Source organism: Cygnus atratus, chromosome 4 (genome assembly GCF_013377495.2).
Source record: "Cygnus atratus isolate AKBS03 ecotype Queensland, Australia chromosome 4, CAtr_DNAZoo_HiC_assembly, whole genome shotgun sequence".
Classification (NCBI taxonomy): Eukaryota; Metazoa; Chordata; class Aves; order Anseriformes; family Anatidae; genus Cygnus; species Cygnus atratus.
Window position 1 is genome coordinate 11,870,944 of NC_066365.1, and position 20,847 is coordinate 11,891,790.

The 20,847-nt window shown below is 49.2% G+C and overlaps 1 protein-coding gene across 1 annotated transcript; it reads right to left on the reverse strand.

Annotated features, from left to right (window-relative positions):
- Nucleotides 1-775: 775 nt before the first annotated feature.
- On the reverse strand, nucleotides 776-19,963 carry PRAG1 (PEAK1 related, kinase-activating pseudokinase 1). Its single transcript, XM_035539573.2, has 5 exons — nucleotides 19,667-19,963; nucleotides 16,484-18,240; nucleotides 8,483-8,640; nucleotides 5,128-5,864; nucleotides 776-1,997 (listed from the first exon to the last, which is right to left on the reverse strand). The coding sequence occupies exons 1-5, from the start codon at nucleotides 19,946-19,948 to the stop codon at nucleotides 960-962; spliced, it is 3,972 nt and encodes a 1,323-aa protein (XP_035395466.1). The 5' UTR covers nucleotides 19,949-19,963; the 3' UTR covers nucleotides 776-959.
- Between the last annotated feature and the right edge of the window lie 884 nt (nucleotides 19,964-20,847).

The following is a 20,847-nucleotide window of genomic DNA, read 5'->3' on the forward strand; positions in this document are numbered from 1 at the left end:
ACAGCTCTCCCTCTGCATTTCTAATGCATCAGCACAATGCACCAGCAGCAATAAGCCTCCCAGACCAGAGGCTAGCAGCACCAGCCTCCCACAGGCCAGCTAATCTTTTGATAAAGGGGTTAAATACATGCTATGCACAAGGGACAGGTGAGTTACCAGGTGAAGGGAATAAGCTGGGTGGATGGGGAAAGCATAGCAGCCTGGCCCCGACTTTCTTCCTCGGGGCCTTGGAGGTGAATTGGGGATTTTCCATTTCATTAACTTTACAAGGGGTAATTCCCAGCATGCAGCATCATCTTTGTGAACAGCCCCATCCTGGCTCTCTCACCTCTTCACAAAGGCAGCAATGCTAGACAGGAAGGCAATGCTGTACTAACATCCAGAGAAGGGAACAGGCAGGTGATACTTAGTTGCCACAGCAGAAAATACAGAAACAAGCAGCGATTTTTGTTTTTAAAGCAAAAAAAAAAAAAAAAAATGGATGTCAAAACAGAAATGAATTTGAAAGCACCTCCTGGCTCTCCCATGCAAAGGAGCATTGAATGAATTGTTTTTACTCCTCAGGAGAATAAGCCAGCTGTTCCTTCTTGCTGCCCGCTCTGGCAATCAGTGGTGTTTCCAGGCAAAGAGGATGTGAGGCTTTAGGGAGTGGAGATCAAAGGACTGTCCCATAGGCTCAGAAATCAACTCAACTGTACCGTGTTCATTAGAAACATGCACACACGCAGGCAGGAATTTATTAGTCCACAGACTTACCATACCAAAACAAAATCCCCCTAAAGAGGGTTAGGTTCCCAGTTTTGCCTGCTCGCAGTTTAAATGTACTCAAGGTACTAAACATCTTACACAGATCGGAGCACGCAACAGGAGAGGAACACACGCTCACAGCTGAGATCCCAGCCTCTCCTGTATAACAGGGCCGCACACCTTTCACAGCTGCCCCTGAGACATGTCCAGCATCAGAGCAGCTGCAGCAGTTTCAACGTGTGCGAGAGGGAGGCAGGCTCGGCAGACGCTAAGTACTGGCAGCACAGCCAGTCCTCCAGTTCAACACTTCGCTCCGTGTCCACGGCTCTCTCGGCAAACTTCATCATCAGCAGGGCACGCTTCATGTCCACCCAGTTCTGAAGCACCTGGCAGAGGGCTTCCTCGTGGCTGAGGGGCTGCTCAGTGAGCTCCCTCCGGGGACCCCACAGCAGACACTGCAGCATCCGCTTTGCCTCGGTGATCCGCACGCGCTTGATGGGATCTGCCTCCAGAAGCAGGTGGGCCAGCTGCTGGAGCCCCCGGGAGTAAATGGACAGGCTGGGCAGAGCAGGGAGGTCCTCGGGGCTGTACTCCTGCTCCTTGAGGTGCACCTTCTCCTCAAAGGGGTTGGGCTGATGCAGTAGCTCGTAGATGAGGATGCCAGTCTGAAACTCATCGAACTTCTTGTACTGAGAAGCTGACACAATCTCTGGGGCCAGCCTGGCCTGACTCTTCTTCAGCTTGGAGTCTCCAGATCCTGGTTTCTGTTTGGCTTTCAAAAAGTTGCTGATGATCAGGCGGGGCAAGTGCTTGTCATCTTTGGCTTTCACACAGCTCATGGGGGGCTTACAGGGGACAAGCAGGAGGTTCTCCAGGCACAGGTCACGATGGATTATGCCATGCTCTTTGAGATGCTCCAGCCCGTTGCAGAGCTGGAGGAGCAAGAAGCAAACACGACGTTCATACAGCTCAGGCTTGGCTTGGTGCAGCATCACTGAGTCCCTCACGAAGTCAGCAGTGGTCTGGCTTGGCACCTCCCGCGTGATGACCACCACGCAGTCGTGCTCGCTGGCAGCACGGGAGGGACGGAGACCATCCCCAGGCACGCTCTTCTCCACATCTGAGGCCAGCAGCATGCTGGAGGGGACGGAGGCCACAAAATGCCCACAGTCCTGCTGTATGTTGAAGTGGACTGGCACCGCGGGGCTACAGTATGAAGCGGCCACCTTGGACTCTTGGCTTTTACAGATCTGCAAGGAGAGACCAAAGAAGAGTCTTATCCATCAGTGACAGAGACCGGGCGTAGACTAGAAGCTCAGAGGTAGTTCCTTAAGCTAGGATTTGAAGACATTACGATATTAGTAGAAGCAGGGTGCATATTAGTTCCTTTAGTACCTTAAACCATCTCCTGGCTTGAGGATCTTTCTTGTCCGGCAGCACCCCAACCTGAACAACCAGACCTCTGGATCCTGTTTCTAGGCATGCTTCCTTTGCCAGGTAACGCTCAGCATTTGCAAGAAGGGAGGAAGACAGCCTGCCCACAGGTGACTCCTGGAGATTTTGTTTCATTGCCAACTGGAGCAACACAGCTTTTGCGTCTCATGTCAGCAAGATCCCCCCTACAACCCCAGAGACATTTTGCAGAGGGAAAAGCAAAGGCTGTAGCAGGTGGTGTCACCTCCGTGCCTGGAAAGGGTTGCCTGGATGAGGACCCATGCAACCTGACTTAGCTACGAGGGTTGCCCTGTTTGGAGTGATGGTTGGACAGAAACCTCCAGCACTTTCCTCCCACCTAACCCTTCTCTGGACCTAAGCTCCTTTCACATCCTCAAACACTCTATTTTCCTCATGTCATTAACCCCTCTCAGAACCTTGATCAATGGCTGAGGAATACCAACCACAAATTGCACTCATCAGCACAGGGGGGAAAAAAATCTACAGAGAAAGTGGAAGCTAACAATAGGTTTAGAAATAAGTGGGAGTGCTGCAAACTCAAGGGAAAAAAAAGCAAATAACCAGTCTAGATTTTCTTGAACTCGCACGACTTTGTCTTCGTTTTGTTCTGTGTTTTAGCATTATGGCTGCATTAAAGACAACACAAACCCAAAACCAGGTTTATTATAGGAGTATCCATTAGCTTGTGAGGCCTTCTGGCATTTCTTTTGTACGCTTCTTTTTTTTTCCCTTTTATTTAGGGATGTATTTATATCTCAACCACAGGAATCAACAACAGGCTGAAACTCAGCATAAAAGGCTTCAAACCCTGGAGCGTGCCACTGCCAGTCATGGTGTGCATGCAAAATCGGACAAGAAATCAATTTTGCCTCCAAGCTAAAATAAATGCAATAATAGAGAGGAGCTGGAGAAACAGGCTGCTTTTGTACTCCGCTAGCAACGGTTTGAATCTAGGCATTTGCAGGTAATTCACTCAGATGAGATGATCGTGTAGAGATAGGACAATAGGGGTTTGAAGTGCCCCTTCTCTTCTAAAGAAAAATACCCTGCTGCTGCTTCATGCTTATTTAGGGGAAAGATAATCTCTGGAGAGTGGGACAGACTACAGATTAACACAGTGGGCTGCAGTAAAATGCAAAAGATCTCCAAAGGCAGAGGAGGCCTTCCAGCCCTCTGCTGCACAAACGTGCTTGTTACTCCCCGCATAGGCAAGATGTGTCAGATTTAGTACCAAGGAAAGAGGAGCCCCTGGAAGAATAAATGCAGCCAAATGGAGTCAGGGAGATCTTCCCCAACCAGCCATTCTTTGTGACTTTGGCTGTACCAGAGGCATCCTCCATGCAACAGGCTCCAAGTAGGAGCCTGGGGCTGGTTTAGTCGTGCACCTTTTAGCAGAGAAAGAAGACAAGGAGAGGAGCATATCTTGGCTTAATTCCTCTAAAGCCATTTCATGTAAAACTGGCTCTTTCTAACTATTTTATACATATCCTTGTGTGCCTGTACACAGCCTAAACCCTGGCTCTGGCTGCTCAGCTGGCCCCTTGGCTCAAGTCAGATCCTCTGCCCATCTTGAGTTATCCAAATCTATTTTAACTACTGGTCTGAGATTTCTTGCATGTCAGAAAATCTGTATCACCTCCAGGAGGTGCAGTTAGAAGTCAGCCAACTGTAAAATTTTGTAAGTATTCTCTATTTCAGCTACCAAAAAAAAAGGTAGCACACTGGAACATTGCAAGAGATGTGTGAGCGCACGTACATAAACACATGCATGACTTTATGCTGGTGCAGAGTACAGCCCTGTTGGGCTGGTTTCGGCTTTATTACGGTGCTCTGTAGAGTACCGAGAACACAGAATAAGCACACAGGGACACAAGAGCAGCTCCGTTAAGAGACTGAAAATGTGGTGTTTCTGCCTTGGCCATAAATTCATCCACTACAGCAGTAGAGGCTGAGCCAATGAACCCCACCCAATGTGGCTGGCAAGAGGAAAGGTCTGCGTGTGCCACAGGGAACCACATAGTGAAAAGGAGCTGACCAGCTCTGAGGTTTCTGGAGGAAAATTTCAATGGATTTACGTATAACAAGCCAAAGTAGTTGCTGCTCTGACTGCTGGACTAGAGGCATTGGGGCAAGCCCTGATTCAACTCTGGTTATTCAAAGCCCCCCCTGTTGGGTTGACTACTTCCTTTAGAAAATCTTTTTTAAGGCTTTAAAGCTATCACTTAACTAAAACATCCCCCTGGGGGTTGTAATTGTGTAAAAAATTCAGCAGATTTTTTTTTCTTGCTTAATGCACCTCTGGCAGCCCTTGTTTGGGAATTATTTTAGTTTTTGAAAGCAACATGAAGAGGAAGCAGCAATGAACTTCTCCTAGGTTACAGTCCAAACAGAAGTTAAAAGTCTCTGTATTCAAGTAGTAACATGGATCAAGAACTCCAGATCCATGGGATGCACATGAAACAAGTTGCCTAAGCTTATTTATCTAGGTTTCAGAGAACTGAACCATCGCACCCCACATTTCCATTTCAAACGTGGATTCTGTATAGTTACAGGAATATATTTCAGAACCTGACCTTACACACCATCTCTAGGTCAGCCTTTCATTAATTGAGACCTGGAATATCTTAAAGCCTGTAGTTTAAACATCATACAGGCACTCACATGGTTTCTGGGTCAGACCTTCCCCTTAGAAGGCAGGCAGAGGGAAAAAGGCTGTCTTTTGAGCAGTTTTTAAGCAGTTTGGTTTGTCAGAGGTGAACTATGCTGAGTTCACAATACAGTATTTGCACAAAGTTTTTTAAGAGAGAAACTGGTTGGGTTGTAGACCAGTCCCAGCTCTGCTGTGGGAAGCGAACCCTGCGGCTGTTTGGAGTTGGGAGGTGGAGATGAGCCATATATCCAGGCTTGTTCTGGGTGCAGGCTTACCTTCACAGCATAGGTGGTTGAAGGGTCCTTGGAGCAGGTGGCACAGTAATAGATGGCATCCCCCGAGTCGCAGCAGGGCTTGTTGCACGCCAGCTTGAAGAGCGACCAGTTGTTCTCGCTGAAGCGCAGCTCGTTCTTCTGCTCCCGCATGAAGCAGTCCTCGCACTTGGCGACCAGGCGTCGCAGGGACTCGGCGTAGAGGGCCCCCAGCTTGGCGTACACCCCCTCCTTGCTGTCAATGTTGCTCAGGAGGTTGTGGAGATGGAGGCTGGAGCTCGACGACACCTGGCTGGACACGCTGAGCTGCGAGGAGGAGAGGGACTGAAGGTTTCTGCTGGGGATGCAGGCCCCCGTGCTCTTGCTGGTAGCCGAGCCCCAGTAGCTGTTTCCTTTGGAGCCTTTCTCCAGGGACTCACAAGAGGAGAAGGTGCCGGGGCCCCCCAGGCCGGCTGGGTGGATGAAGGGAGGCTCCTCCCGGATGCAGACATTGCTCTCAGAGTGGCTGACGTTCAACCTGGGGCTGGCAGTGCTGGCTGCTCTGCCAGAAGATGCCTGTCCCCCAAAAAAGCCATCTGGGGAGGACACCGTTCTGCTCACCGTCTTCTTCTGGGGCAGAGGGGGTGGGCAGCTGGGGCCAGCAGAGGGAGCATCGTCACTGGAGGTAGGAAGGAAAGAGCCCGGGGGAAACACTTGGCTCTCAGCTGGAGGGGGTGAGTGGTTCGGCTCAGACGAGTGCCCTAGGAGACAGCAAGACACAACAGGATTTGACTTATCCATTCGTGGAGGCAGAGCCACACTTGGCAAAGCACGCTGCAAACAGCTAACAAGAGAAGTGTTCCCTCCCACCTGAAACTGCTTTCCTATGAACTGCATACATGGCAGTAAAAGCAGGCAGAGGGCAAATATTTAAGCTGTGACATCAGCCACGAGGAGGTAAGTAAGAATGAAGTACTTGGGGGATACTCATTTGGCAGCAATCCCTCAAGCAAAGCCTGTTTCACCTGGGAGCTGCCACCCAGCACCTGAGCAGCACAGCGTGATAAGAGTGACTCACGCAGCACACATCTCTGACTTCAGCGTGGCCAGAGCTGCCCAAGAAGGATATTGAACCTGTCTCTCTGCCTCACGTTGGGTAAGGGTCACCGGGTAAGGGCTGGGATTTGGCCAGCTCCACCCTACTGAAAAAAATCTGGCCTCCCTCCTGGCTGTCCCCCAGCTTACATCAGACCTCTCTGCCTTCCTACCCTGCCTAGACTGGAGACAGGTAACACAGCTGCATGCCACAGAAGAGGGCAAAAGCGGAAAAGGGTGATTTGACATTGAAATAGATAGCAAGACTTTCAGGTCAGAGAGAAAAAAGTGGTGGGGATCTGAAGCGGCAATTAAAAGAGGTGACAATTATTGGGACAGCAATCCCTGTTAGCTGCTCGCTGCCTGAGATGACCACGGTGGGGGCAGGCCCACTACATCTCAGCTACCAGAGCAGATGCCAGCTCACGCTGTCCCTCTTCCTTTCCCCCAGAGCTTGGTAGGATGACACCCATTTTCATGTCACTTCCACTGCCAAAGTGGAGTGGACGTTCCTGCTGCAGTCCACCACATCGGAGACTCCCCAGACACTGGCAGCTCCCGTGGAAGATAAGCTTTCCATTCAAAGCAGTTTTGGCACCCCACCTCTGACAACACGCTCAGGAACAGCTCTATAGGAGATGCTGGGGATCAGCACACCTCTCTTGTCCCAGCTGCCCACCAGCTGTTTGGTGCTGAGCTCCCTGACCCTGTTGGGCCCTTTCCCCAGGTGCCTGCCTTGTTCGCCCAGCCACTGGAGCTATCAGCTGCTCTCCAGTTCCAGCTGCTCTCCGACTGCACAGTTAGCTGCAGAGCCCAGCAGAGATGCTCATCAGCACACCCCAAGCTTTAACAGAAAACCAAACACCTGCATCATACCCTGCCTGGTCCATGATCCCCTCCCTTGAAACACCGGCAAAACCTGCAGGAAGGAGTCATTCAGCAGGGCCTCTCTTGCCACTTCCAGTCCACGGGGCTTTGTCAGAAGACACAACCAAGAGAAATTCTTCAGCACACAGCCCGAGACCAGCACCTCTGCCAGGACATGCAGTTGAACCCCCATTTCAAGAGGATCAATTTATTTGATGGAGGCTTAGGGAACAAACAGTAGCACCAGAACCTTTGGCAACCAGTCCACACGCAAAGCCCACAAACACCAAATTGCTCTTACCTCTTTTTTACACTCCGATGGACTCTGCCCTGAGCACAGGGTAACAAAACCTTTTCACAACTTTCCTAACAGTGCTCTGCACCTTCAGCGTAGGGTTCTTCTGCATAAGATGGGATGGGGCTTATCCCATCCCCCCGTATTTTCACATCTGACAGCACAGCCAATTAATCTGAGCTCACTTCACACAGAGACTGACTGCATAGCTGCTTGCTTACACCAGAAAAAGAAATCACATGTGGGTTATTCATTTTAAAGCTCAACCTTCTTGAGATGAGCTTAAACAGTTGTATCTGCTAGTGGAAGCAGAGAACTCCTGTTTTTCCGTATCGTTTTTGACAGCAAATTGCTTTTGTGTCCAGCAAGTAAAGATCCAAAATATGTGAGTTTTTCTTCCCCATGTACAATTTCCTGGCAGAGTCTCACTCTCAGACTCCAAGTTAACAGTGGAAAAATGGACTTTCCAGAGCTCTGGCTCTTAATTTTATTGCTGCACATTGTTGCTCTTGGAAAGACAGAACTTCCACTACACGAAGATTACTTTTGCAAATGAAATACTTTCTGAGCTGCCGAACACGTTAGTGCATGTCTAAGTTACGCACTTATGAAGAAAGTGACTTCATAGTAAGTATTTTTTAATCTCAGTTAAACTAGTGCAGGCAGATTTTTTTTTCCCTTCAAGAAACAACTGGGAAGAACACAAGGAGAGGGAGAGATCACCTTTAGCACAAGACTCCTTCTGGTACTCCTCAAATCTGTGGAGGATATTCCATGAGAGCTTACTTGTGGCCTTGTGCAACATGGGAAGCACAAGCAGGATGAGCACAATTGCTTTCAGATAGAGGCTTTATCCAGACAAGATGGATAAACAGATTTTGGCACTGGTCAAATGAAAGAGGAAAAAAAAAAACATGATGGTCTGACTCCGCCATGTTCATCTTAAGTGCATCAAGAGACAGAAGGGTGAGAGTAGACACATGGAGGGTTGCTGGGAGGACTAAGTGATGGGACCCTTGTGACCCCTGCCCTGCAGATGCTGCCCCAGCAGTGGGACTCAGGATGGGGTAATCTCCTCCCCAGGTCTGATGCTACCTCTCCGACACCCAGTCGGTCACTTACTGCCATCGCTGCCGGTCTGCGTGTCTGAACTGAGGCTGTCGGTGGATCCGGCCGTGAAGCTGACGTGGATGCTCCGGAAAGGCGGGCTGAGGCTCTCGGTGGAGCTATTGCTGGCCCTCTCCAGCTCAGCGTTATTCGGGTTCATTTTCAGAGCACGCCTAGAGACAACGAAACAGAAGGGTCAGGAGACAGACAGTAAAAGGTACCACGCATGCAGTTGTGCACATAGATTAAAGTTGAGAGCAGCCTCAGCTTGGTCCCCACATATTCATACAAACACCGCAGTCTTACCAGGCGTTAGTATTTCATTGTACACTTTTTTTCCCTTTCTCTGGCATTTGGAGACCGTATTCCACTGACATCGAGCAGCTCACGGCCTTGCAAAGCATCAGTTCCCCTGACAAACCACGTGTGCTTGAACAGAGAGAAAACCATTGAGCCAACAGCATCCAGCCCCAGTCTGAACCTCCCATTTCTAGCACACGTGTGGTCTTGGACTGCATCCCATTTTGGCCACTGTCACCAGGAAGCGGGGACCCACCGACGTTTGCCTCCAGTAAAACTCAGTGGAAGGGAGCAGCATCACACCTCCTATTTTACAGGAGGAAAAGTTGATGCTGGGCACCAGAACCCAACTCCTACACGGTGGAGGCATGAGTAGAAGCACGGTCCATCAGCAGCAGCTGTTTTCTCCTCTGTGCACCACTGTAACAACTGAAAAAAGAAGCACCTCTTCAGAAAACAATTGTACATCAAACGCAGGACCCACCATGCAGCTTTTAGGGTAAGACCTACTGTTTTCCACACAGTTTCCATCTAAAATAAATAAATCCTTAAACCATAAGCTGCCCTTCTATACTGCCAGAACCACAATATAAGCGATCAGTTGTAGGCAAGCAGGACTATTTGCTGAGATAATGAGTTTTCCCTGTATTTTCTTCATTTTTTCCTCCCTGGAAAACAACAGGAACTGTCGAAACCAGGCAGCACACCAGAGCACAAATACCCCTAGCTTTAGCACAGTTCACACTCTCCATTGAGGTTATTTGCCGCATTTTTAAATAAAACCGCCAATCCACTGGTAAAACTCAACGCTTTGTTGATTAAGAATGCAAAAAGGTTAGTGGAAGACTTGCAAAAAAAAGAAAAGCAAAGAAAAATAACTTCCACCAGCTATCTCGCTGGAAGGTATCCGGCATTTCCTAATCAGACGGCTGAGCGGCTGCTGAGAAAGACAAACAAAAGACATGCACAACTATTTTCTTGTGACACACTGCTCACACATGCAGAATCCCTCCTCTTCCAAAATCCCCCAGCACAGCAGATGCCACGAGCGCTTTATTTTAAGATTAAAAAACGTTTCATCCTGCATCCAGACAAAGCACTTACTCTCGTGTCCACACAACCACATGGAGAGCAGCATGTATGAGAAGCCCGGAAGAAACTTCTGCCAGACTTCCTCATTTGCCTGAGCAGGCTCATTCTAAAAATACTCGGGGGCTGATCAAAATAAGGGTCGGAAAACCACCTCAGGTACAGCTCGGCAGGGACGCTGCCCTTGGTCTTGCACCAGTGATGAATTTTCCACATGCACTTGGTCACTACAGCAAGCCTCCTGAGGATGATTTACAAAACTTCATGTGCACCACGCAAGACTGTTTTTTTTTTTAAAAAAGGAAAGAACAAGTGAGAGACACTGAGGTTTTTAGCTCTGTTTTAGCTCTGTTATGATTAATGCTGTTGAAAACAACCAACTGGAGTCTAATCTTTTTTTTTTTTTAAATAAAACTACATATACTAAATAAAACTACATATATGTATATAAAACCGTATAAACTATATAACCTTATCCCATAACCGACTTGCTCAGGAACTTAACTTTTAGTAACTTGGGGGGGAAAAATGAAGGGGTGCACATACATACGTGTGCCCTGTCTGACTTGGTAAGAATCAAGGAAGTGTTTGAATCCAGAAGAAAAGAGGGATCTTAGGACAGAGCCGGTCTCGATTTGCACAGGTGAGAGGTTTCCTGACACATTCCTCCCCTTCTCCAGACACACACACACACACACAAGAAAAAGTCGGTGCATTTCTGTTTCCTCCCCATCACTTAAACACAGATCCACGGAGCTGCCTTACCATTCCCGCACTCGGGCAGACATGGGACTTTGCTCGGCAGGGTCCAAGGTCCACCCCGCGCAGCCCCACCTATTCCTCCAAGCAACCTGGGCACAACACGGCGTCTGCCAGCACCATCCTGGCTGCTGTATTTGCTGAGCCCAACGCTGCCGTGAAGTCATACGTACAGAGAGCACCATTTCCTCCCTGCACCGCTCTGACTTATGTAAAATGCAGTTCCTGAATAGGTCGCACCAAAATAGAAATTGCTCGCCGCTTAAACGACATCCTGCTCTTGTTTCAGATGTTGCAGCCAGGCCAGCTAATAGCGCCTGGAAATATCTCTGCTTCAAATCTCCCTCTTTTCCTATGAGCTCCTCAAAGCCCAGACAGCACACAAATTAAAATATCAAACACTTTCCCGAAGAATTACTGAAAGCACTTGCTATGGCCAAACTGTCCTGTTTCCAAAAAAATCCACTCCAAGAACTGAGCAACTGACCATTGTAACAACCTGTGGGATCCTTACTTATCCTCCTTTTGTAGCGTTCATTCATGCCATGCACAGCTGTACAGGTTCGCTGTCTTGCCCCTTCCATCAAAGGATATTGGAAACAAAGAGCACAAACCCATTTTAAACCTGAAGAGATCACTGGGATTGTCCCCCATTGCCTGCTAACACGTGTGGGCTCCGCTCCCCTCAGAAAGATGTCGCAGTGGGTAATTCACCTCCACTTCCTCAGTCTGTGCTCAGCACTTTAAATATTAAGTGCTAACTTCAGGAACAGCACCACAGCCTCCACTGAGTGTGAGTGCATGAAGAGCAGGTCACAAAAGAGTCAGCTCTCAATCTAATAAGATAGGATTTCCAGCTCTCCTAATTATTCTGGCAGCTTTAAACATACTTGGCTTATTCAACATCCTCCACATGACACCCTAGCGTATTTAGGCAACCCCTGCAATTCACTATTCGCCATTTTTCCCATCCTAAACAATTCCATCTAACTGGCTTTCCAAACGATTCCCACAGTCCTGCCTAAAACAAACCAAGGTGGAAAATTGTGGTCTTCTAAAAAAATAAAATGGTTTGGAGATCTGTAACATTGCCACGGGACACCAGATCATTTGCAATGCTGCGCCTCCTGCTAGGGCAGAGTAATGCTTTGTGTTTCTTTGTGTGCTGCGGTGGTGGAAAGCATAGCCATGTCCTCGTTTCTCCCTTAAGACAGTTAAACCCGTACTAACCTCACCTGGCCGGGGAAGAATTGGTTTCTCTGTGTACAGTGACCCACAAAGCAGAGCACGTTATTTCCAGATGCTTCCATGAACGGAGCAGAGTAGGAGCATCAAACCCCTCAAAAACAGAGAAGTAGGAACTTCCAGGGGAAGGCGGTACGAATGTGAACAGGACATCCCTTCCCAAAGTAAAGCACTGGAACTAATGCGCAGCAGAGAGAAAAGCCAGACTACATTGCAACCACACATGCCTGGGCATAATTATTATACAAGGGGAAGCATCATGGTACCATATGCTTGTCTGTCATGAAACAGGAATCATTATATTTTCCTCCTCCCTCCACTGCTGCAGGTGGGCATTAGCAAGGTGGTAGAGCAGATCTGTGGTGCCAGGGAGCTGTTTTTATACCGCTTTGTTTCTGGTTTAGGCAAACCAAGCAATCTAAAAAAGCTAAGCATCCTCTACCCCATTAATACCAGCGTCCCACCTAAAACCTTTTTGTGGTCAGGTCATCTGAATGCTTTAATCTGTGTAGCTATTAAAGATCTTCCTATCCCTTTTACACTAAAGGTAAAACGCCCAGAGAAAATAAAAAATTGATGGCATGTTCATATAATCTATACTCTTGGGGGTGACTCAACCCATACTTTTTACAGTGTATTTTTTTTTTTTTGACTTATCAGGAGACAGATTCTTTAAAACTGGAACAGGTTGCCCAGAGAGCTTGTGGATGTCCCATCCCTGGAGGTTTTCAAGGCCAGGTTGGATGAGGCCCTGAGCAACCTGATCTAATGGGTGGCATCCCTGCCCATGGCAGGGGGATTGGAACTGGATGATCTATGAGGTCCCTTCCAACCCGAGCCATTCTATGATTCTGTGATCTTCCCTGGAGTAAATTCATATGGAGAGCAGAATTAATGATAGCTGAGTCAACAATGAAATCACTGAATGCTCCAATGTGGTGAAGACGACAAGAAATCTGATTTCCAACCCCGTACCTTTTACATGGCAAGATAGGAAACAAAAAGAAATTGTTTCTTTTAAAATGGGAGTAAGTCTCTCCCAAAAGACTTGTCTGATAAGTCACAACCTTCAAAAGTGATCTACTGGCGGAAGCAACATGAGAAATTCCTGATTAGTTTCAGACAAAAAACACTCAGGGAGAATCCAAAAGGCCTATTAGCTCCCTGTCCTGGAGTGGGATACTCTCTCCTGCTTGAGCCACACTAGCTCTTCTTTGCTTCATGTACTTTTTAAAATAGACTCTAAAGTTTGTGATTTTTTTTTTTTTAATAATAATAAGCCTGGCTTGTTCAAAGCAACTCCCTACTGTCATTCACAGTCAGAGACCACAGAGAAAAGGGTCAAATTTTGGGACCTGTATGACTTCCAATTGCATTTTGTACTGCCACAGTAGCACCACGTCGCTAGTTTGCTTCTGTTCACCGGAGTACACATCCACACCAAGATCCAAAACAGAACAGGTGCCTCAGGAATGGTACTAGAAAGACACCTACAGCACTGCCTTTTGAAGGTGGCGTTAATTGTGACAAAACCAGCTCAAGAGCTACTGCAAAATAGCAGCACCGTTTCCTTTGTTTAAGAGGCACATAATATCCATAAACAGTTAAGGATGACATGCTGGAAGGAACCTTAGGATCATTTAACCTCACCCTCTGCATAACAAAGGCATAAATTTCAGCAAGGATTCCCTTTTTGCGCCAAATAACTGAAGGCTCTGCTAGACTATTTCTCACCAAAGAACACCTAAATCATCATTATACATATAAGTCCTGGGGATCCAAGATTCCCTGGTTAGCCCTTTCCATATCCAACTACCCTCCCAGCTTTTGGATGAAGATCAGTCGCCATTTTCCTTTTCCAGTCTCTTTCCTCTTGTAATTTGACTCATTTTCTATCCCATTTCAGACCAAGAAAGCCTTAAATATCTGTAAACTTTCACAGAAGCAGGAAAAAGAACCATACAAAGGAACAGAGAGATGAAACAGGTACAAATCTATTATTTGCCTTTTTGGATGCCCACTTTTAAAACTCCCCAAAAGCACTCCTTCAGCCATTCTAGGAGACAGCTTACAGCAAAACCAGAGTTTCCTCAGTGCCTGGCAGGAATTTACCCTGTAATTTTTTTCCCTTTTAATTGTTAGAGCAAGGATGACCAACAAAAAAAAAAAAAGAATTTTAACATGCTACATATTCACTTCTTTCTCTGCTTTGAAACTAATTTGAATGTAAATGTAATTTTTTTTTTTTAAATGAGCAGTTAAGCTTAGTTAGGAAAGGCAAACGGGCAGGCTTCATTTTCCAGCATGAAACCACATGCATTGCTGCGGCTCGAGATCTAAAGGAAAAAGGATGGTTGCACATCTTTCTTGCAGCTGAACGGAGCCTGGACATGCTCAGCCCCAATGCCCCAAGACTTACATCCACCACCCTGGCCCCATCTATACCCATCCAAAGGGGCCTTTGCAGCTGTCCCACCAGCAAACACCTTGTGCTGACGCTCTCTGTCCCTGTAAGGGACTACATCAGTGTAACAGTAATTAATCAGCAGTTCTTCCAGCATGGACAAGCACATATTCCAGTATGAACAATGCCCAGGCCTATGGGAGGATGAACGTGTCTCAGAGTGACCTCTGCGTGGAGGATCTCTGCCCTTCTCCAGGCACGTGGCTGCAGCCCAGGAACACCAGAGATGTTCCCCTAGCACCAGGCAGGTCACACCAGTAGACGAAGCTGCCAGCAATGACTGCCCAGGGTAACACAACCCTGCTGTGGTGGTTTCAAGCAGTTGTGCACGTAGCCATCCCTCCCGCTGCCACGTACAGGTAACAACACCCTGGTTCCTGTGTGAACACGCTCAGAAGAAAACACGAGCACCCTCCAAGCAAACAAACAAAGCAAGCAGCTTGTGAAACCCGCCATCTGATCGAGTTGCTCCCAGAGGAAGGGCTGTGCTCTGAGCAAGGCACCCCGAGGCCCAGCTGCAGGCATCAAGGTGCTGAGGAGGCAACTACACGCAGCACAAAGCTTCGCCTGCAGCCACGGAGAGTAAGAGCGATGCCAGCACCTACCTCAGCCACCTGGCACTGTTATAGCTCCAGATTTTCAGCAGGTGACTGCACATTTCCTAAACAATCATTCCTTAACAGCTCTGCTGAGCCCCCACAACACAACACCTCACACGTGGCAAACACGACCCCGAGCCACGTGCTGATACAAGACACCAAGCAGCAGCAGCCACGAAATCAAGTTTGCAGGGTCAGGACTAAAGCACATCTCAGTGTCGTCTCTGATTGTAAAGGCAATAAAGCTCGTCTGTGTGCTTGCCTGTGGACTCTTTCTTTCCTCTGACTTCAGCAGGAATCACGTGGCATCGCAGCAGAAAGCCCAGCACTAAGGACTAAAGCCTCTTTTTCATCTGCTTCCTTCCCTTGAGAAAACTGATTTGTTCATCATTCGGTCAATTTAAAATGCTTTAAAGTATTTTGTTTAAAGGAATTTTAAAACGAGGTAAAGTTCCCTGCATTAGCCAGCCCTAAAAAGTTGAAATTTTGGTGTAAGAATAAAGCAGTGCTTAAATTAATTAATTAATTAAGGATGCACCAACCCAAACACCATCTCAGACTGGTGAGCGCTGATGACCACGCACAAGCCTGACCACGGACCCCAAGAGCAACTTCTCCAGACACCCATCCCTTCTCTCAACTTCTAGATCAAAGAGCCGAAGTCAAATCTGCCATGCAACGCACAGTTCCAGGTAACAAAACTGAAGTCTGCAACAAAGCAAATGCAGGACACCTGCAGAACGCGAAGTGTCCCTCCCCGCTGTGATCAGACAGCCTAATCCATTAGCTGCATGGAAGGGAAATCAATTTCTTTCATTCCTTTGGGCATTTTTTGGTTGTCTTTTTTTTTTTTTTTCTTTTGGATACACACCCAACTGCAGTCACTGAATACACATAAATTATTGGAAACCTATTTTATTAATTGTTTAGCAGAGCTTCTTCCTTTCCAGATGGACAGCAGTCCTGCATTTGTTTTGTAGGGCCTGCTGTCACCCCACCTGCAAACCTGAGCCCCAGGAGAGCTGCAGCAAGGGAAAGGCTGCCTGAAGCAAGCACATGTTAGACAAGCTCTGGTTACTTGCTTGCAGGCAAGGAGCCCTCCCTGGGAAACTACAGCTTCAAGTGTTGGCCTTTAAAGCAAAAAGATGTTAGGGGCAAACTGAAAATTGGGATTTCAGAGGCCCGTGCTACGAGCACCAAGAGAGGAAGCTGCCCAGTTCCACATATCAAAGGACCTTGCAACCCATTGTTTTAGATCCATTCGATAACAAGGTTCTGTGCTGAGACAGAACCAAGCTGACCTGGGAAATACCAAGCTGACTGGGAGATACTGACCTTGCTCTCACTCCAATACTGTGACCCAGAGCAGCAATTTACAGCCCTGAAGGACCAGGACTTGAAAAGGTCTGACAGTTTTTCACCTCCCATACCCCCAAAAGCCCACCTTGGAAAGGGAAAAAAGAGAACAAGAAGTGCCTCTGGCCAGTCAACCCCTGCAACAAACACATCACGATTGCAAATGCTTAACAGAGTCATGCACACGCTCACAAGGCTGAATACCTGGACTGCTTCTTTGGTGGCGGCGGTGGTGGTGCAAACTCCGTGCCATTGCTCTTGTCCTTAGGGAAGGACAACGACTTGCTGATCCCAGTCTGGCTCTCCATCATCAGGCAGTCATCCACAGGGTCGGCATCGGCTCTTCCAATCTTAGCTCCCACTGCCCACGGGTGGGTTGACAGCGCCTGCTCCTCCTCCTCTTCCTCCTCCTCTATCCGGCACTGCTTGGCCCACGTTGGGGTGTAGTGCTTCTGCCTCCTGTCGTAGGACAAGCCTGCCAGGCCTCTGCCAGACTCCTCCACGGAGGCTCCGTTAACGTGAGTGCACAGAGAAGGGGACACCCCAAAGACACCTGTGTCTGCACAGCTCCTCGGCAGCAGCTGTGCACCAGCTCCGTCGTGGTTATTGCTGTCACCGAGCCTTGTCACAGGGGAGCTGGCTGGGAGCATGCAACTCCCCTCACTGCCCTGCTGGCTGTTTTTGGACATCTTGGGAGGGATGGCCGGGCTCTCTGTAACCGAGTTCTTGGTAGGAGCTGCGAAGTGAAGTCTCAGTCCGTTTTCACTTCCAGATGCTTGAAACACCTCTCCAGGCTCAACGGTGGGCGGCGAGGTCCCAAAATCAGGGTGGGAAGCAGAGCTGATGCAGGGCCACTGAACTCCCACAGCGGAGTCAGGGCTGCTGAGGAAGATGGTCTTGTGGTCGTCCTCCGTGTGCGCGGTCATGACGGTTATCTTGGCTGCCACCTGGGTGGCGGGGTCCTGGTACTCCTTCTCAGCGCCCCACGCCCAGCCACCATCCCTCCACATGCTGTCAGCCTGCTCCGTGCCAGGGCTGTGGGCCGGCTTCTCCACATTAGCTGGTCCGCTGAGGCCCTTCAGCTGGGCTTTCTTCCTCTTGGTGCTCTCAGCATAGATCGGGTCGCCGCGGGCCGGCTCGGCAAGCCGGGAGCACTGCGGCTCCACCAACGCCTGCTGGGGACTGCTTGTGCCTCCGGTGACATCCGGGTCCCCACAGCGAGGGGAGTCCTCCTTATCCTGGCACAAAGCACAGGCAGCGGCCGCCTCGGCACGGAGAGACGACTTTTTCCTCTCCGAAGACGGAGCACAGGGATCTCCCTGCTCTTTCGCGACGCAGAAAGCCACACTAGCAGCTCTGCGCTCCTCCTCGCTGAACTTCACCGCCCTGCCGCTCGGCCTGGCCACCTCGGGAGCATCCCGCTGCCTCCAGCCGCGGGGTGCCAGGCCCTCCTTCTCGCACCAGGCCCCCTTCCCCTCGGCACAGCGCGAGACGGGGCTCTCTCTGCGGCAGTCCGTGATCGAGCAGTACTCACCCCCTTCACCCTCAAAGCTGGAAGAGTTACGACCACAGCCACTCTCTGAGGGAAGCGCTGCTCCTTCTCTCCCTTGGGATGAAGAGTTTCTGGCAGAGCTGGTAACGCCTCTGTCCCCCAGGGCGGGCGGGTTAGGGCAGAGGGGCTGATGCAGCAGGGCCAGCTTATCTTTGGCTCTGCTCTCCTGCTTGCCCACCTCCCCCACGAGCACCAGGCTGTGGATGGAGACGTTCCTCTCCACGCGACCCTCCAGGCTGCGTAGGCCCACCATGGAGTAGCTGGGAGAGCAGCAGGACAGGCATTCGCTCGGTGGGCCGTGCAGGAAGGGCTTCCTCACGCCGCCGTTGCCAAAATTGTCCCGACAAAGCCTCTGCGCATCGCCTGACTTCAGCAGAAGGTGCTTGCCGGAAACCATCCCCCAGCTGACCTGCAGGGGCCGAAGAAACGAGCACACCGTCAGCACGTGCAAAATGAAAGAGAAAGCAAAAAAGATAAACAGATCCACAGGAAAATCCTCTGGCATTTGCAGCCTTTTTCTGCTCTGCGCTCATCCCGCCAATAAGCCTTTTCTACTCTCCTTCTTCTTCCTGGACCATTCGCAGCCCGTACATTACCAACAATGGCAATGCAATGAAATGAGGCATTCCCCTTTCTCTTAGCATGGGTTCCCTGCCAGAAACACGTCCAACCTGTCATCCTGTCTGTGAGTCACCGTGCAATTACAGATTCAGAGAGGGAAGGAATCTTTGTGCTTCCCCCTGCTATTTTTGTTTCATTGCACGCTGCTGCTCCAGAGTGGCAGACTCCAAAGCATTGACAAGGACTATCACAGGTTATCCCATGATAGCAGTATCGCTTCCCAGAAGGGAGTGATTTTTGCTAAATTGTCCTTCCACCTCAAAAGACTGGCAGCCTTAACTCAGCTCTCATAGACTTAGTTTTGCAGCGTAGAAACCTGACAGCAAAATACACAGTAAATTGAAAGTGCAGCCTTGTGATGGGTAGACAGGTACTACAGCAGCCCCTCTTTTCCTGACGTGCCAGGCGTTGGTAGATATTCACAAGGTGGTAAATCCGTGCTTTCTAGGAGACCATGGTTCTACTGCCTGAGAGCAGGAGGAGATCCTGGGGCAGCAGGGACAGTCCTCATACCCCGTTTTTGCCAAGGCAGAAGCAGAGGTACCATCTGCCTGCAGGATGGCACCTAGCTGCAGCCCAAAGGGCTGGGATGTTGCAAACCCCACTCCCACAGCACAAAATTCAGCCTGGGGCAAGATCCACGTGTGCAGATCAAACCACACCAGTAACAGGAGCCTGCGCTCACCTGGGAGAGGAGCGAGGGAGAGCAACGGGAGGCAAAGATGAGACCCAGTGAGCCCCGTTACAGTTCGTTCTGCCTCTCTTGTGGAGCAAGGGTGGGAGAGGGAAGTACAATGAGCCTCCAGCAGGGTGACAGCAGCTCGTACACCACTCTGCGTGGCTGGGGTAGTGCAATATCAGCCAGCTGGAGAGCTGAGCGGGTAGGGGCAGAGCCTGCACCTCTGCCATCACCCAAAGCACCAGTGCCTGCCAGGCAGGATTTCTCTCCAGTATCTCTTCCTGTAACCTTATGTCACCATTTAAAATCCACAAGTTCCTAAGCAAACAACACATTTAAGCTCCTTTGCACATGCCTTGCGAGCAACGTTTCATTCAGCTTTAGCCAAAAATATGTTGGGAAGCCAGCAGAGGCTTAAAAACCAGAGTCAAGAACAGAAGGAGAAACAATGGGAAGGAAACCGTTTTAACAGATATTCCAAGAGCTCCTGAGAGGAGGTAACGGGAAATCATGCTTTGACTGGATTAATCATTACCTGTGACAGATCTGCATTCATATTCACATCTGCCCACGTGTCAGAAACATCTGAGTTTATCATAGTTGGTTTCACAGCAATCGTTGGCTTTGAGACAGGGGTATTTACGCCTTCGTCTTCCAACGCTGGGCTCTCAGCCTTGGTCCTAACTCCATTCAGGAGCACACCGCAAGCTCCCACGTCTGGGGGTGTCTGCAGTCGATGGGAACTCTTGGGGCTGAAGCAGTTTTTGCAGGAGCCGGGCTTCCAAACGTGTTCCACAAAGTCACTGCACGCAGACATCTTCAAATCCTTGCGGCTCAGCCTGAGAGCCTCCCGTGTCGCCTGCACTGTTCTCTGCTGTTCATCTTGCATTGGCTTTTTCCAGAGCTGCTTTTAAAGATTGGTTACCTGGAAAAGCACAAACTGTCCGATTAGTTTTGTTATCCACAAAAAAATTGGAAGATTTTTAATAGGACAGGTGATAATTATGCTCATTCTGCCTTCATCACAAAGGCTCATTGTTTACAAGGCTTTTTTTCACAGCTCAGCTAAAGCCCACACAATCACATTAAAAGCCCCAACTTCTAAGCATAACTCTGTAATAGAGAACGACATCAAACAAGCAGCATTCCTATGTGATTTCATTCCCTGTTTAACAAGCATGTAGAACCAGCCTCGTGCGGGGCTTGTATCGAGGGTAAAGGAGAGAGGTCTTGGAATAGCTGTTTGCATCCCAGCTGAGCAGGAAAAAAATATATATTTTCCAAAGTGGCATGATCCCTCTGGGTAGTAAAGAGGTTTGGAGATACAGGCGCCAGACTCGGTGATTGTGTAGCCAAAGGGACCAGCAGCAGCCTTCCTTCTCCCAGAAACACCACTGTGATCACTGCAGTCGTACACAAAGGCATCTCTCCCACCCACCGCAACGGAGAAAGGAAGGCAGCAAGCCTGGGGCTGGCACTGATTTGAGCAAGTGCCTGGCAGAAAAGCTCTTATCTGGTTTGCCAGGAGCCACAAATAACAGCGTCAGCTCGCTGAAATGATTCATTGTTTGCAAGGGGAGAAGAGCTTTGCTCTTGGATTACTTATACACAAGGATGCCTTCCCATCTTCCTTCCCCAGGAGGAAATGCCCCAGGACCAAGACATTCCTGCATTCCTGTGCCCTCCCTCCCCACACAGCCAGATCTGATTGCACTC